Source organism: Octodon degus, unplaced genomic scaffold (genome assembly GCF_000260255.1).
Source record: "Octodon degus isolate 3935 unplaced genomic scaffold, OctDeg1.0 scaffold00069, whole genome shotgun sequence".
Classification (NCBI taxonomy): Eukaryota; Metazoa; Chordata; class Mammalia; order Rodentia; family Octodontidae; genus Octodon; species Octodon degus.
Window position 1 is genome coordinate 6,658,224 of NW_004524645.1, and position 14,111 is coordinate 6,672,334.

General features: G+C 34.9%; 1 protein-coding gene across 5 annotated transcripts in view; it reads left to right on the forward strand.

Annotated features, from left to right (window-relative positions):
- The first annotated feature begins 933 nt into the window (after window positions 1-933).
- Window positions 934-14,111, forward strand: part of Glra2 (glycine receptor alpha 2) — a 270,770-nt gene continuing 257,592 nt past the window's right edge. Inside the window, exons 1-4 of one of the 5 annotated variants that reach the window (XM_004635063.1) lie at window positions 998-1,140; window positions 1,583-1,759; window positions 2,615-2,838; window positions 3,851-3,984. Coding sequence is in view for 4 of the 5 variants with exons in the window: in XM_004635060.1 (XP_004635117.1) it covers window positions 1,692-1,759; window positions 3,851-3,984 (202 nt within the window). In the remaining variant the exon portion in view is untranslated. Of the gene's footprint in view, window positions 1,141-1,295; window positions 1,760-2,518; window positions 2,839-3,850; window positions 3,985-14,111 lie in introns of those variants that run through there. The other 4 variants (XM_004635060.1, XM_004635059.1, XM_004635061.1 and 1 more) reach the window with 4 other exon arrangements.

Below are 14,111 nucleotides of genomic sequence, written 5' to 3' on the forward strand. Positions count from 1 at the left end.
AATCTGTGGAACTTTTTGTTACTTTGCTGCAAAATTTAAGCTCATCCAAGGACAAGTTATTCACTTATGGACTTAAAAACTAATGATATTATTTTCTGTTAAAATGAAGTCCATTGGAGTGTCTGCAATTTTTACTCCGTTTTCCCAAAATCTGTCAGTGTGTGCATTGAGCTATGTCTCCTTCCTCTTTTCATTAATATTTGTAAATTAAATTTGAAATAGCAGAGTTACTTACTGTGGTTTTGTACTGGATATATAAACATCCACTATTTTCAGTCTCTTTAGCCAATTGAGAAGTTTTACATTTTATTTCACAGCCCTCTGTGGTGATTAGAATCTGAGAGGGGCAGATGAAACTACACTCCCAGTGTTACTTTTCCTTGCTCCATTTCTAACATGGAGCCCTGTTCTAACCTTTAACCAGGGCAGGAAAAAGATTGCTACTGCCCCCTACTGGCCTACTGCCTGTTGTCCCCTTCTCTGCACATCTGTGACTTGAGAATACCCAAAGGATTTAAGCAACAGAAGAAAGCTCAGAGGAAGGGACTTTCCTTGTTAGCGAGGTAAAGAGAGCCTTTGTGAACAAGCAGCTAAAATCAGACTAAAACACTTAAGAGGGGAGGAAAACATAAAAAGGCTTCTAAGTTAAATTATCGATCCTCTTGAACCTTTTTCTCTACATGAGCTTCTCAACACCTCGGAAATGTCCCTTCCTTTTCAGCACGAGACTTCTCTTTTGCCTCTGGCTTTCACTGTCAAGGAGCGAACTACCCACACCCTTGTTACAATTTCAGTACTCTGAATCCTGTTTTCTTTTTCCACAATTTTCTATCCCCGAACCTAAACATTTTTCCCTGTTCTTTCTGCTTCAAACTCCCGTCCCACCCAGCCACAGGCACACTAGTATTTCCAGGAGCTCAGACCACAGCCGCTCTCACCCTTTCCGTCTTCCCCTACCTCAGCTCTCCCCCTGACACTGTCGCACCCCCTTCTCAAGCGACCAGTCACTCTTTGCCTGGGAACGGCAGGCACGTCCCCTTCTTGATTGCCTCTCCCCGACCCCCGCCCCAAGCTACTGAAAAAGGAAACATGCGCACTTCAGAGCTAGGAGCTGTCCGAGTGCTGAAATTTATAGGCTGGGTAAGATCACGTCTCCGTCTCTTTCTGTAGCCCTCATTCCAGCACAGGATCTCAGCAAATTTCCCCTATTCCCCAAAAGCACTCTAGCTCACAGAGTCATTTCTTTTCCCTCGTTTGCAACTTCTTTTAAAAAGAGAACATTTTCCAGAGAAAGGGGCTTTTCTAAACAGAAAGGATATAAAACAAAAGCCACAGCATCCCGACTTCCAGCATGGCATTGTCACCAGCCCCCTTTGCATGGTGATTCGATTAAGGTAGCAGCATTTTTTTTTTATTATCCAGGAGAAACAGCTGGGGAATTCATCAGTTCTGAGGCTTTGTCTTGCCTGGGCTAACTGATGGTCCCGAACCTCAGCTTGACCTGACCATGATGCCCAGCATTGGCACTTTTTGTTTTTTCTCAGCAAACTGTACAACCCCAAATTTCTTTTTGATTTTCAAGGAAACTAGATTCCTGTCAGATTTTGAATCTGGACAATAAATAGATACTTTGTCTAGCTTCTTTTTGGAATCATTTCGGGATATTTTCCACAAGCATCACAGAACCAGGAATGAACCGGCAGCTAGTGAACATTTTGACAGTCTTGTTTGCATTTTTCTTAGAGACAAACCACTTCAGGTAGGTAAAATGACTTTGCATGCTGATATTTTCCACATGAAAACTGGTTGAGAGTGAGAGTGTCATGCAATTATATGTCTTTTCTGTGCCCTGGGTCATATTATCTTAATTTTTTAAGGAACAGTTAAATTTCTTTTGTTCGTTTAAAAAGCTTAATTACAGTGGGAGGGTAATAAATTTTTACAAAAGCAAGTTTTCTGTTGCATATCTGAACTCTATGTATTTCAACACATATTTTCAGAGCCAATGTGATATTAAGGTAGTCGACGAGTTGCATGCTCTTCACCTTTCTATATAAGATTGCTATTTTTGCTCTCAAATTTTTCTGGAAATCACTTAAAGATATTATTGAATGTCATGTTTTTCACATGGTGGAAACAGTTGTATTAATTTGTCCAGAATAAGCTCATCTTACATAAAATATACGAAAACCCTAATTTTCAGCCAACTCAGGACTTCTATTATATTCATCAACTAAGAAGGAGCATATTATGAGAACTGAAATTCGGGAATTTTCTTGGAACTTCAAAAATGTGTTTTTATCAATTTCTGCTGTTTAGTCTATTGGGAAATTGGTTACTTACCAACATTTAAATAATATGACATTTTGTATTTATGGCTGCATGACAAAAGAAGTGTAAAGAGTTAAAACAGTGAGAAATAATTATTTGCACGATTCCATTTCTACATAATTTACAAATTGCCAAATCAATTAATACCTTGACGTACTAGAAAGTGAAATACCCTAGTAATGACAAGGAGTCTAAAACAGAATAGAGAGAAGAGATGCTCTTACAACAAAGTACAGAACTCTCTCATTAATTTTTCACCAAATTTTACGGTATTTTTTCACAGAGTCAAGAGAAATGGAACAAATAGAAATAATATTACGAATACCAGGCAAACTCACTATGTTCCTTTCAGATTCACACTTCCTACTATGATTAAGAAAGATTCTGGGCTGGGTTTTATTTGAATCTTCATCATCCTCATCCTCATCCTCATCCTCATCCTCATCACCACCACCACCATCATAATCAAACAAACTTGATTAATAAGATGAATCTCCTTGTGGGAATGTGAGTATTTCTGGATGACTGCATCAATTTGTAACTCTTACCAAATGTTTGTATCATCTTTGTACTTACATTTAATTCCCTTTCTTTGAAAATCCGGAAAGGCTGTATTTTTAGTGACAGAATTAACGAGACTATTTGTTAAGCTATTGGAGACAAGGCTTGTGAAACATTTTTTACTGAAGAATTCAGTTTAATGACTATATATTGTATTTTTCTATAAACCAAAATGCTTTTGATTAGTGTTTTATTACTTTTAAAATGGATATGATAATCTGGGCAATTTCCTTGTCAACTTTTAGTGTTTTTGTAATGGAAAAGACAAAATACATTAGAACTATTTTTATTAATATTTTATTGGAGAGTCAACAATTTAAATGTTTATATATAAATAACTGATGAAATGATGAAAGGACGAGACAGGCTAATTCTTGACCTACTTTAAAATTAAGTTAAAATTCTAAGTGAAGATCCTATTTTAGACAATACACTGAGAGATACTAATAGCTGATAAATGGAACAGAATCTAGCAGGTGAGAACAATCAATATGCTAATTAGCTATACTGTTTACTTTGTTCAGCTCATATTGTTATCTATTTCCTGAAAAAGTTTAAGGACTTATAGTTAGTGAGTTATGCTGGAACAAAATTTTAATGTCCTGGGGAAATCATTTTGTCACCACATAAAGTTTAAGACGTGTTCATCATTTCTTTTGACAATCCTTAAAATAAGAAGCTGCAACTATATGTCCTTAAAATCTATAATCCAAATTTACAGGTATTGTCTGATCTTAAACATGTTTAATGTTTCAGAACATGAGAGATATGACTCAGGATGTATACGTTTTGTCATTTAAAGTTTAGATCATATACAAGTTCAGAAGTTGATCAAAGAGTTTGTATTTTTCATCTTCCTAACGAATGTTTTTATCAAGCCATGATTTAAATATTTTATGAGTATTATTTCTAAGAGATTGAGAATGAAATGATTGCTAAAAGAGTCAATGATTTTTAGGGCAGCTTTCTGCAAAGACCATGACACCAGGTCTGGGAAACAGCCTTCGCAGACCCTGTCCCCTTCAGATTTCTTGGACAAATTAATGGGAAGGACATCAGGATATGATGCAAGAATTAGGCCAAATTTTAAAGGTAAATGTCACTTAAACTGATGTTAAAGCCTTTAAGAAACCTATGTGTTTGAATAGATTACTCTGAAAATAGGTTTTAGGACATTTTTGGAGTTTTTTTTCTTGCAAAACGGAAGCAACAAGTATGATATGTATTTTACTTTGGCGTTCTTTTGAATGAAACACTATTTCAGATATCTTAAGTTTTACCTATCATTTATCAGGTCCAAAAACTTTTCTTGCTCGTACTCTGTACCACAAATAACACTAGTGGCAGAGATCATTGCCACAGCCCCTAGGTTTTTAAAGTGGCAGTGCAGCTAGAAGTGCATACAAGAACGAATGATGGGCTTGGCTGACATGAATATCTACCAGTACCTAATGATAGATTCTGTGTTTTCACCAAGACATTTGATTTTCATTTTAAGTAGCTACATAAACAGAAGTTCAAATCTCAATATAAAACATGCTATTTAAAACCCATTCAAGCCTCTTAAGTTTTACAAGTTTTAGGCTCTTATTTGTGCATGAACAATGTATGATTTTCATTTACTTAAATGTTTACATTATTCATTTGAAATTATTTAAGTGAAATTAGCAAAGAAGATTATAAAATGGTAAAGTGCACATGTAAAACATGTGCAATTCTTATGTGCAAAGAGCAGCAAATGGAAAAAATTTTATTTTGATTAACATCAATGTAATTAATAGTGTGAAGAAATTGTTTAATCCTTTGAGTTTATTTGTATGAGTTTATTTGAATGAGAAAACCTATTATAAGAATCAAATATTAATGAATTTGATTATTTTATGCTTTCATTTTAAATACCTATTTTAAAAGGCAATTGCATTTTTAACTTATAACTGAATTTAACATAATGTCTTGTGAAGTGATTGCATTATTGTAAAAAATGAGAAATCTATAACATTCTAGGTATGCAACAATTTATGTAATGTTTTGGTTTTACTTATTGACAGTTTAACTGCTTGGCTTTCCTTGAGTTTTGATTAATTTTATTATTGGACAATGTAGGTATAAAAATGATTCTTTAAATTCATTTCTTAAATTGATACACCTCTGAATATACTCATCTATGGACACATTTAATAAAGAAATATGTCAGAATTTTGGTAAAACAATTGTTTTAATGAGTTTTACAGTACTTCTCAGATAATTGAACTGAGTTCAATGTCCCCCAAAAATCTGCCATCATTTCACCACATTTTCTATAATTTTATGTTTGTTCCTTTGGAAATCAATATTTGAAATAAAATCCCATGACTAACACATCTAGAGGAAGCTTTCAAAAGGATTGCTTATTCACACATTTAATCTGCAACTTGTGTGTATGGGTTATGTGCAAAATACTGTTGAGTGCTTTAGAAAGTTGAAAGACAAAACAAGTTCATGTGCTCCCATCAAAAATTTCAGTGGCAAAGAGATGGTACATGAATACTTACAATATTAAATGGAAATAATCAGGTATCAGCAGAAATAAAATATTATATAGAAAAACACTACATGTATGAAATAATACTGGATTCTAAGAAATGGAGAGATAATTCCTCATTAAGAATTTCATGAAAGATTTCATAGAGAAGATCCAGAGATTAAAAATTGCTCACGTTTATGAACTATCTTTATTTGATAGTAGTTATTACTCATTTCTCTCAAGAAACGATTTTTCAAGTGTGCAATAATTTGCAAAGCATAATAAAACAAATACCCATGAGGCCATTGCTAATTTAAGTGACCATGAAGAATCAGCCTGCAAGGGTTTCCTCCCTAATTTTTCTGGGCTATCACCCTTTGAAAATAATGTTTATTATGGTAGTAAAGTATAAATGAATGAAGAGGTCAGATTTAGCAAGGCATGGTATTTTTGTGGTGTATATACTACATACAGGATATTTTAATTATGTACAAAACAAAAAAATGAGGTGGACATAGCTTAAATTTCTAAAAATAATGAACTTCACTGAATTTTGTCTTTTCCCTTCAATTCTCTACTTCATAAATTTTATTTATATAAACTATTTATATCAAATCAATTACCTGACTCTACTCAAAACATTTTTCATTCTGTGGAGCTTGATTTTTTAAATATAAATGATTCCTTATTATTTTAGAGGAAAATAATTTCCCTATTTTGTGTTCCTATAAAACTTTATATGTCTTTTGTGCTCCTTTTGCACATTTATATTTTATCTATCCATCCTTAACTGTATTTAAGAGAACATGGAGGCGCTTCATTTAATACACACACATGAAATATTGGTAGTATAAAGAAAAGGGTCATCTTTTTCTCCAGAATGAGGAAATAAGTACCCAGAAAAAGAGAAGAGTACAGATTAAATATTAAAATCAGTGCTTTCAGTTAGTAATTAAAGAAGTTGAGGGTGGGAAGTTTGGAGGGCATCACAATGGGAAGCAAAGATAATGTTAGCTGAACTGAAGAGAAAGAAAGAAAAATCAGAAATTTTACAGAAATTGAAATATTAAGGAGGTTTTGAAAGACACTACAGCACTTATAGTAATTTGGCAATGTCTCAATCAGATATTTTACACAGGAAGTAGAAAGGAGTAGTAATTAAGACATGCAGTTGCACTAGAATAGTGATATTTTCCCTGTAAATGCCCAAAGGCAAAATACCTAAAGTAATAGTAAACAGGATAATGAGGCTGATTAATCATAGTGATTAATAACAATAACACTAGTTAATAAGAAGACAGCAGAATTTCAACATAAGAATAAAAGCAAGAGTCACTTATGGGCTGTTGAAGTAGTGTTTTTATCCTAGGAACGTTATTCAATATTACCATATTTTTCTCTTTCTTGCTGCTATACATTGAGAAGAGAAAACCAAATGCATGTGCATAATTTTTCTTATTGGAAGGAATTTTTCCCATACTTTCAAGTTGATAAAATATTGCATGTCTATTTCATGTATCTGAAAAATGTCATAATGAGCACATATACAAAAAGCAAAATGGGTGTATGCTCAAAAAACATCAGAAATCATTCAGACTAAGGCTCTAAAATTGAGAGTCATTCTTAGAAACTATAGAAAAAATAACTTTTTTGATGTACAAAAGCACAAGTGTATAAACAAAGTCATGAATCAGGGTTACTAATTGAATTGCATTTAGAAGATCTATAGAGAACTTGTCAAAACATACATTTTGAAATTCCTCAGTTCAGATAAAAACACAAGCTATTCACAATTACCTGATTCTAAAAGCGTGGTATATGTTGATGTCATAAAAACAAAGGACCCTCTTCTTTATTTGAGGGATTTGTTTCATTTCACTTGATTTATCACCCTGTTATTCTATCATTCTATCAGGTATTATTTTCTTGCTATTATTGAATTCCATCAGGTTTTTGAGAGTGTCACTTTAAACATTAAACTTTTAATGTAATACTCAAATATTTACCTGGCCGCAGAGATACCATGATCATGAAATACTCAAACCTGGACAAAATATATTTACTCAGTTTCTTTCTTTTTGACATAACATACGCATATGTAAATAATATTAGCTTAGAGTTAATCCTGAATTTCATTCCAACATGAAAAAATATATTTTACCTTAGCATATTTTTGGAATAGAATCTGGAACAAATAAAACCAACAAATACTGTTCTTTCCACTTCTTCATATATGAAATGCAAAGTACATTTTTCTACATCTAGAGACATTGGTTTGAAAGTATAATACATTAAAACCTGCATTTGTATGCTTTCCTGAAATTTCCAGTGATTTAGAAGCTTAGAGTTGTTTCATAAAAGTATAAGTAGAACCAGGCCCACTTCAATGAAACCAGCGGTTTTCATGTTTTGCCCCTTGGAAATTCTCTTTTCTGTGGCTAAGTGGAACTTAAGTTCAAATGTGAATCCCAACACCTGTAGGATGTTTCAGTATGCTGTTCAGCAGGGACATATGGAAAGGATGTTTTTCTCAATTAAAGATAATGTAGCAGCAGAATGACCACTTGAAATAACTGTGGACCCTAACAGAGAGGAACAGAATGAGCACTTGCCACATTAGCCTCGAGTGCAGAAAATAAACCCTCAAATTCCTGAAAGAGTAAGGCCATGGTCATGCTGAGATTATAATTTTATTAGGAATGGCAGAAAACAATTGGCTTATTATAAATTACCTCGGTACAAATTGTGAAATTATCTGAACTATCCACTGGATAGTTGCCTTCTTCACATAGGAATCGCTATCCTCCTAATTCTGGATCTCCTTTAATTACTCAACAGACTTGAAGTAAGTTTCCCCTTAAGTGCTAATATTAAAAGATCACAATAGATCAAAACTAACGCATTAGAATCACTCAAAGAAAAATAAATTTTCAGGTGTCTACAAATGTCGAGCATGAGTCAGAGTTGTCAGCTGTGAATATTTTTAAAGGATATAAGCACAACGTGTGAGTTTTGAGACACATTTTATTTGTGATAACAACATCCATTACAACTGGTCTAGAACTAAGCCCAATTGCAAGACAGTTGATATTTCCACCAAGGAAATTTGTTTTTGGTTGGATACATAGAAATAGCTATTACTGGGGACCATTCATTGGAGAAATTAGAAGCCAAATAAGGAGAAAAGAAATAAATTATGTAGCTAAGAGGAAAAATGGGTTTATTTTAGGATAAATTATTACAAAATTACCTTGCAAAGTACAAATAATGTGCTTCTCTATATTCCCTTCCAATGTCTGGAGACATATATATGAATAGTATATACACAAACATATACTATGCTTATCTATGGATTATAGATGCACGATATACTGGAGATATGAAATGTTAGTGGTCTCTTAAGAAATGGGAGGCTAAGGGTGCAGAAGTAGGAGGAAAAGTTATTGGTATCTGAATGTCTTTTGAATTTTGATCATTATATATATTTCCAAATAAAAAGGAGAATTAATTGCTAGGTATTTATAAAGAGGTAGAATCCAAGGAAATCCTCTCTTGGGTAGCACGCCTAATACTGTAGGTTAAAGATGGTATCACTTTAATTGAAGTAACATGTGTGTGTTCTGAATTGAACAATACCCCAAATGTCTGCTTGAAATCCCCTGCTGAAAGATACTTCCCAAACTAACTTGCTACTACCATGCTAAACTGATAGCACTGTTGCTTCTGCTTGTGTGTTAAGGTTCTATCTCGTAATAGAATTTAGTGTAAGCATCATCTGCCTCTGTCCTTGTAACTTAAATGGGAGTATTTGGTTTTATTCTGAAGTTAGAGGAAGCATGTGGTTCCTACATATCTTAGAACAAAATAATAGGAGAAAAATGGAGGAAAACTTTAGCAAAATGGCTGACAATAACAATAGGAAGTTTATGCGTGAGAGATTTTTTTTTCCATTGACTGTGTCACAATTTATTTTAAATGGTGTATGTTGTATGAACACCAATCCACACATTTTTATACAGTAGGTTTCCATTGTAGGACCACAAAACATGTCCAGGATTTGAGGTAGCATCAAGAAAGTATATACAGGGACCGGAGAGATGACTCAGTAGAATAAGAGCTTCCCTGGCAAGCGCAAGGGTCTGAGTTCAATGCCTTGTTCCGCCCCCCCCCCAAAAAAAAAAGAAAAGAAAGCATATACAGCTTTCTAACTATGTCTGGTGAAGCATATTCCAATACATTTGTCAGTATGTTTTCCATTCCATGATATCAGGGTAATGTAGTGGAAAGAGTCCTGGACTTGGATCTAGCAGATTTGTGTCCTGATTCAGTTACTTTTGCAAAAAGGTGTCTTCACAACTTCCATAATTCAAATGTTCTTCTCCCTTTCCTAACCTCATTCAAATTGCTTAGGAATTCAAATGAGGTCATATGTATGAGTGATTTGTTTTTGATTATTAAGATTATTACAAACAATTTGAATTATTACTCCTCTTTCATTTTTCTTTAATAGCCAGCATTTATTATGTTTGGTGAAACATATTTCACAATGATTGGATCTTAATAGCAATTTGACTTTTTAATAGAAAGAAAAAATATTATTAGATTTCTATCAGAGTAACTATTATATAAATATTGCATGTTTCAGCTACTTTTCCTTTCATAAGTTTAGTGAGAAATTTTTCAACTTGAAGTGTTATTTCATATTTCTAAATGTGAAAAAAGTGGTAAGTTCCTTGTGGGAAAAAAGTATCTTTCTATATTCAAACCTCATCCTGGGGATGATGAGATAGCTCATCAGTCTAATCATCTGCCTGGCAAGCTCAAGGACCCAGATTCAAGCCCTGCTACTGCATACCAGCCCTGCCCCTGGCATGCCTGCCTGTCCAAGCCCAGGCTGCGTAGTGAGATCCTGTACCAAATAAATAAAGATTTTAAGAAAGCATTCTGGGTTACTACTATGATCACTATCACCATTATTATTATTATAACTACTAGTATTCTTGGAATTATTTAAAAAGTGGACCAAGTAAAAGTTTAGAACAAATCTCACCTGGTACTTGAAAGAAGGACCCTAATTTTAAGTGGCGATAATATAATATTCATTTGTTATGTATCTTCTTGGCCAGCCAAATAGCTCAGGGGACTAAAGTGCCTGCTTAGGCAGGCACAGAGACTGGGGTTCATTTTGTGGCATGCTGTGCCAGGCCCACCCCCAAGGCATGCTGAGACAGTGACTGAGACTGGGTGTGGTGTAGTGTGCCTGTATTCCAAGCGCTTGGGAGGCTGAAAACAGGAGGGACACTACGAGTCTGATCTGTATACTGAGGCCCTGCAGATCACATACTAAATACATAAAAATTTTAAAAATGAATTATCATGTATCTTCTTATCCAGTGATTGTAGTTGCGAGGTTTATTACACAAAATACAAAATTGATTTTCTATGTTATTATTTATTTACTTGGTACAGGGTCTAGCTATGCACCTTGGATTCCTAGTAATCCTTGTGTCTCAGCCTCTCCAGCACTGGGATTGAAGGTATACATCACCACGCCCAGCTTTGGGGCCAACAAGGCACACCTGGTGTTCTGTGGCTGGAATGGTGTTCAGTAATGGAATTGAACTTGGGAATGTGTGCTTGCCAGGAAGATTCTTAAATAGCTGAGCTAACTCCCCAGCCCAAGAAAATGTATTTTAAAGAGGACATTCAATCTCTAGGACAAGGCCACTTGAGTGCATCATAATTAGAAGCTCATAATATAGTTTTTGAGCAGGTATTGCACTAGTCCTTGTTGATTCTCAGTAACCACATATACTTAGTTATCATTACTGAAATAACCTAAACACTTTTTCCTGATTTCTATAGAGCTTACTGTCCCTTCTTATCCTGAAGGACAATTTAATCCATTTTGCAGATAATCTAAGGCTCCACTTACAAAAAAGATGACATTATTACTACGAAATCTTAGGTACTTATGACTCGTCAATATAATGTGTCCAGTTGGAGCAATTAGCTTTAGAGTGAGAAAAATACAGTTATTGGCTTGGTTGTAATAGTGTTGGATATTTTTCCTGGCGTGTTTGATCAGTTTAGAATGGGTTGTTAAAATACAGTACTCACAGAAACATATCTGATCAAATCTCATCACAAAGTATTAAAGCATTCTGGCCTTCTCTTTCACTTAACTCCTCAGGCTGTCCTGGCAGTACCAGTCAGCATTCACTCATGGACTTCTCTACTAAAAGGCTACTCTAGACACTTTTGACTGATTACTAACCATTTTAGCCTTCTAAAAGTCACTAAATGAAGGATATGAGCAAAAGGCATAGGTCTGTAAGTGGTATTCTGAAATGTGCAGAATATTTAAAAGCAAAGTCCCTGCCTACCTTCTTGGAGTCTAGTCTGCTTAGACAATCAAGATAGTCGTGAGGAAAATGTATGAGGGAAGTTGGACTCTTTCTGACGCAGGCCCTGGTTTGTGTACGGACCATTTAATGATGAGCAGAAGTGCACTAATGATGATTTTGCTTATGAAAAAACTCATACAAGAGACAAAGTAAGCCATGGAATGAGTAAAATACAAAAAGTCCGTAGCTGATTTTTACCTATATAACTAGACACATGGTGTTTTTTATCAATTCTTTTTCTCCGATAAGGGTGGAGCATATTTGATTGATGGGAGAAGTCAACATTTACTTACACAATATCAAAGCGATACAATAAATTTATGTCAGACAGCATATATATGGGCACAGGATCTCATACAAAGATTTTACATCTTTATACTTGAGTCTAAACACATGCCTCATTTGTTCTGGATGAGTAGGTGAAGAAAATGTGATATTTATATACAGTGAATTACTACTCTGCCATAAAGAAAGATAAACTTCAGTCACTTGTAGCAAAATGGATGCACCTTGAGAACATAAGGTTAAGTGAAATGAATTAGACACACAGACAAATATATAGATAAAATATAGATAAAGAGCAAAACATAGATAAAGAGCAAAATAAAAGATAGGTAATAGGAAATAAAAAGACATCTTGTAAAAAGAAAGAGGACCAATGGATGGGGGAGAGAAAAAGAACAGTATGAAAACAGGAATTAAGATGTTTTATGTATGTGCACCAACTCCCTACAAGGAATGAAAATATTATGTGCTGCAAACACACCAATAAAATTAAAATTTAAAGAAAATAAGCACACAGAGCTCACTTGTTCATTTCTTTAATAAATTATAGGTATTGGCTTTGTACCAGGAAGCATGTTAAGGGTACAGTACTGAACACAGATGAAAGTGCTTTAATATCAGTTTTAACTATTACAATCTCAATTCAATAAAGACTGCAATATAGCTTATAAATTCAATGCCTGGCCATCCAGGATCTTTTCGCATGTGAGATGGCACACTCCAAAAGTGCATGAGAGCTTTTAGGCAACACAACTTCTAAAGGAAAAATATAGTGTTCTGGACTATCAACAGTAGATCTGAAGAAGAAAAGAGGGCAATAGTTACTGGAACCTATAGAAGACAGCTATAAATAAAAGCCACACAATGACAACACAGGTGATGGGGATAATGTGATATATCTATGCTCTTTTATCAGAGACAAAACTAGAGAATAAATATTATGGCCTCTCTCTTTTTCTGCCTTCCATCGCCCATGGGAGGCTTTCACTGACCAAATTCACCAACTATCCAGAGGGCAAGGGAACTCATTAATGCAAACCCTGATGGTCAGGTTCCCAAGATAGAAAGACAAGACAAGACATGGGGTGTATCTGACAGTGGGAGAGATAAACAGTACAAATGTCAAAATAAAAAGTACAAATGTCAACTGTGAACAAAGTCACCTTTCAACCTTCAGGTGATTGAGTGAAAATCTCCAAAAGTGGTGACAAGTTTACCAAGCTTTCTGTGATAGGTCTGGGGAAAGAAAAGAAGTGAGAAAAGGGATATATTTGGATACATTATCCCAATGTATAAATGCTAACAAAGCAGAGACAGGTAAACAATATAAAGTACAGTACTGTAATGCGGGCTGGAGAGATGGCTCAGTAGAATAAGTACTTCCCTGGCAAGTGCAAGGGCCTCAGTTCAATTCCTAGTTCCACAAAAAAAATGTACAGTAGTGTAATAACCCTGTCTCCTAAACTTAAAAATGATAGGAGCATCAATCAAGCAACATACTGTCTGGAGAGAGGAGAAAAGAGAGATAAGGAGGAAAAAGAGAGGGAAGGAGACAGGAAAGGAGAAAAGAAGGGGAGCCAGTGAGAAACTGAGTGAGACATCTAGCTTCCAACTGATCACATGAAATTGATAGTTTCTTTTTTCAGTTTGATTTAGTGTGTTTGCTAATATTAGTGTGATTTCCCCCATAGTTACTCTCTGCAGGTGCCTGGTGATGAGATGTGTTATGGGCTCAGATTTGACTTAGGCAAAGCCAAGCCTCTTTACAATGGCATCTCTAAGCCACATTCTTCTGTTCATACTCTTTTGGTCTATATAGAGCTGGAAACACTTAAAAAGAAAACGTTGTAGCCTGGCCTAATGGCACATACATGTCATCACAGTATTCTGGGAGGTTGAGGCAGCAGGATCCTAATTCTGAGCCCAGCATGGACAATTTAGGAACTCAGCAACACACTGTCTCAGAAAAAGGGGGATGGGGTGGGGTTGTACAAAAGAACTGGGTCCAATCCTCAAAATGATAG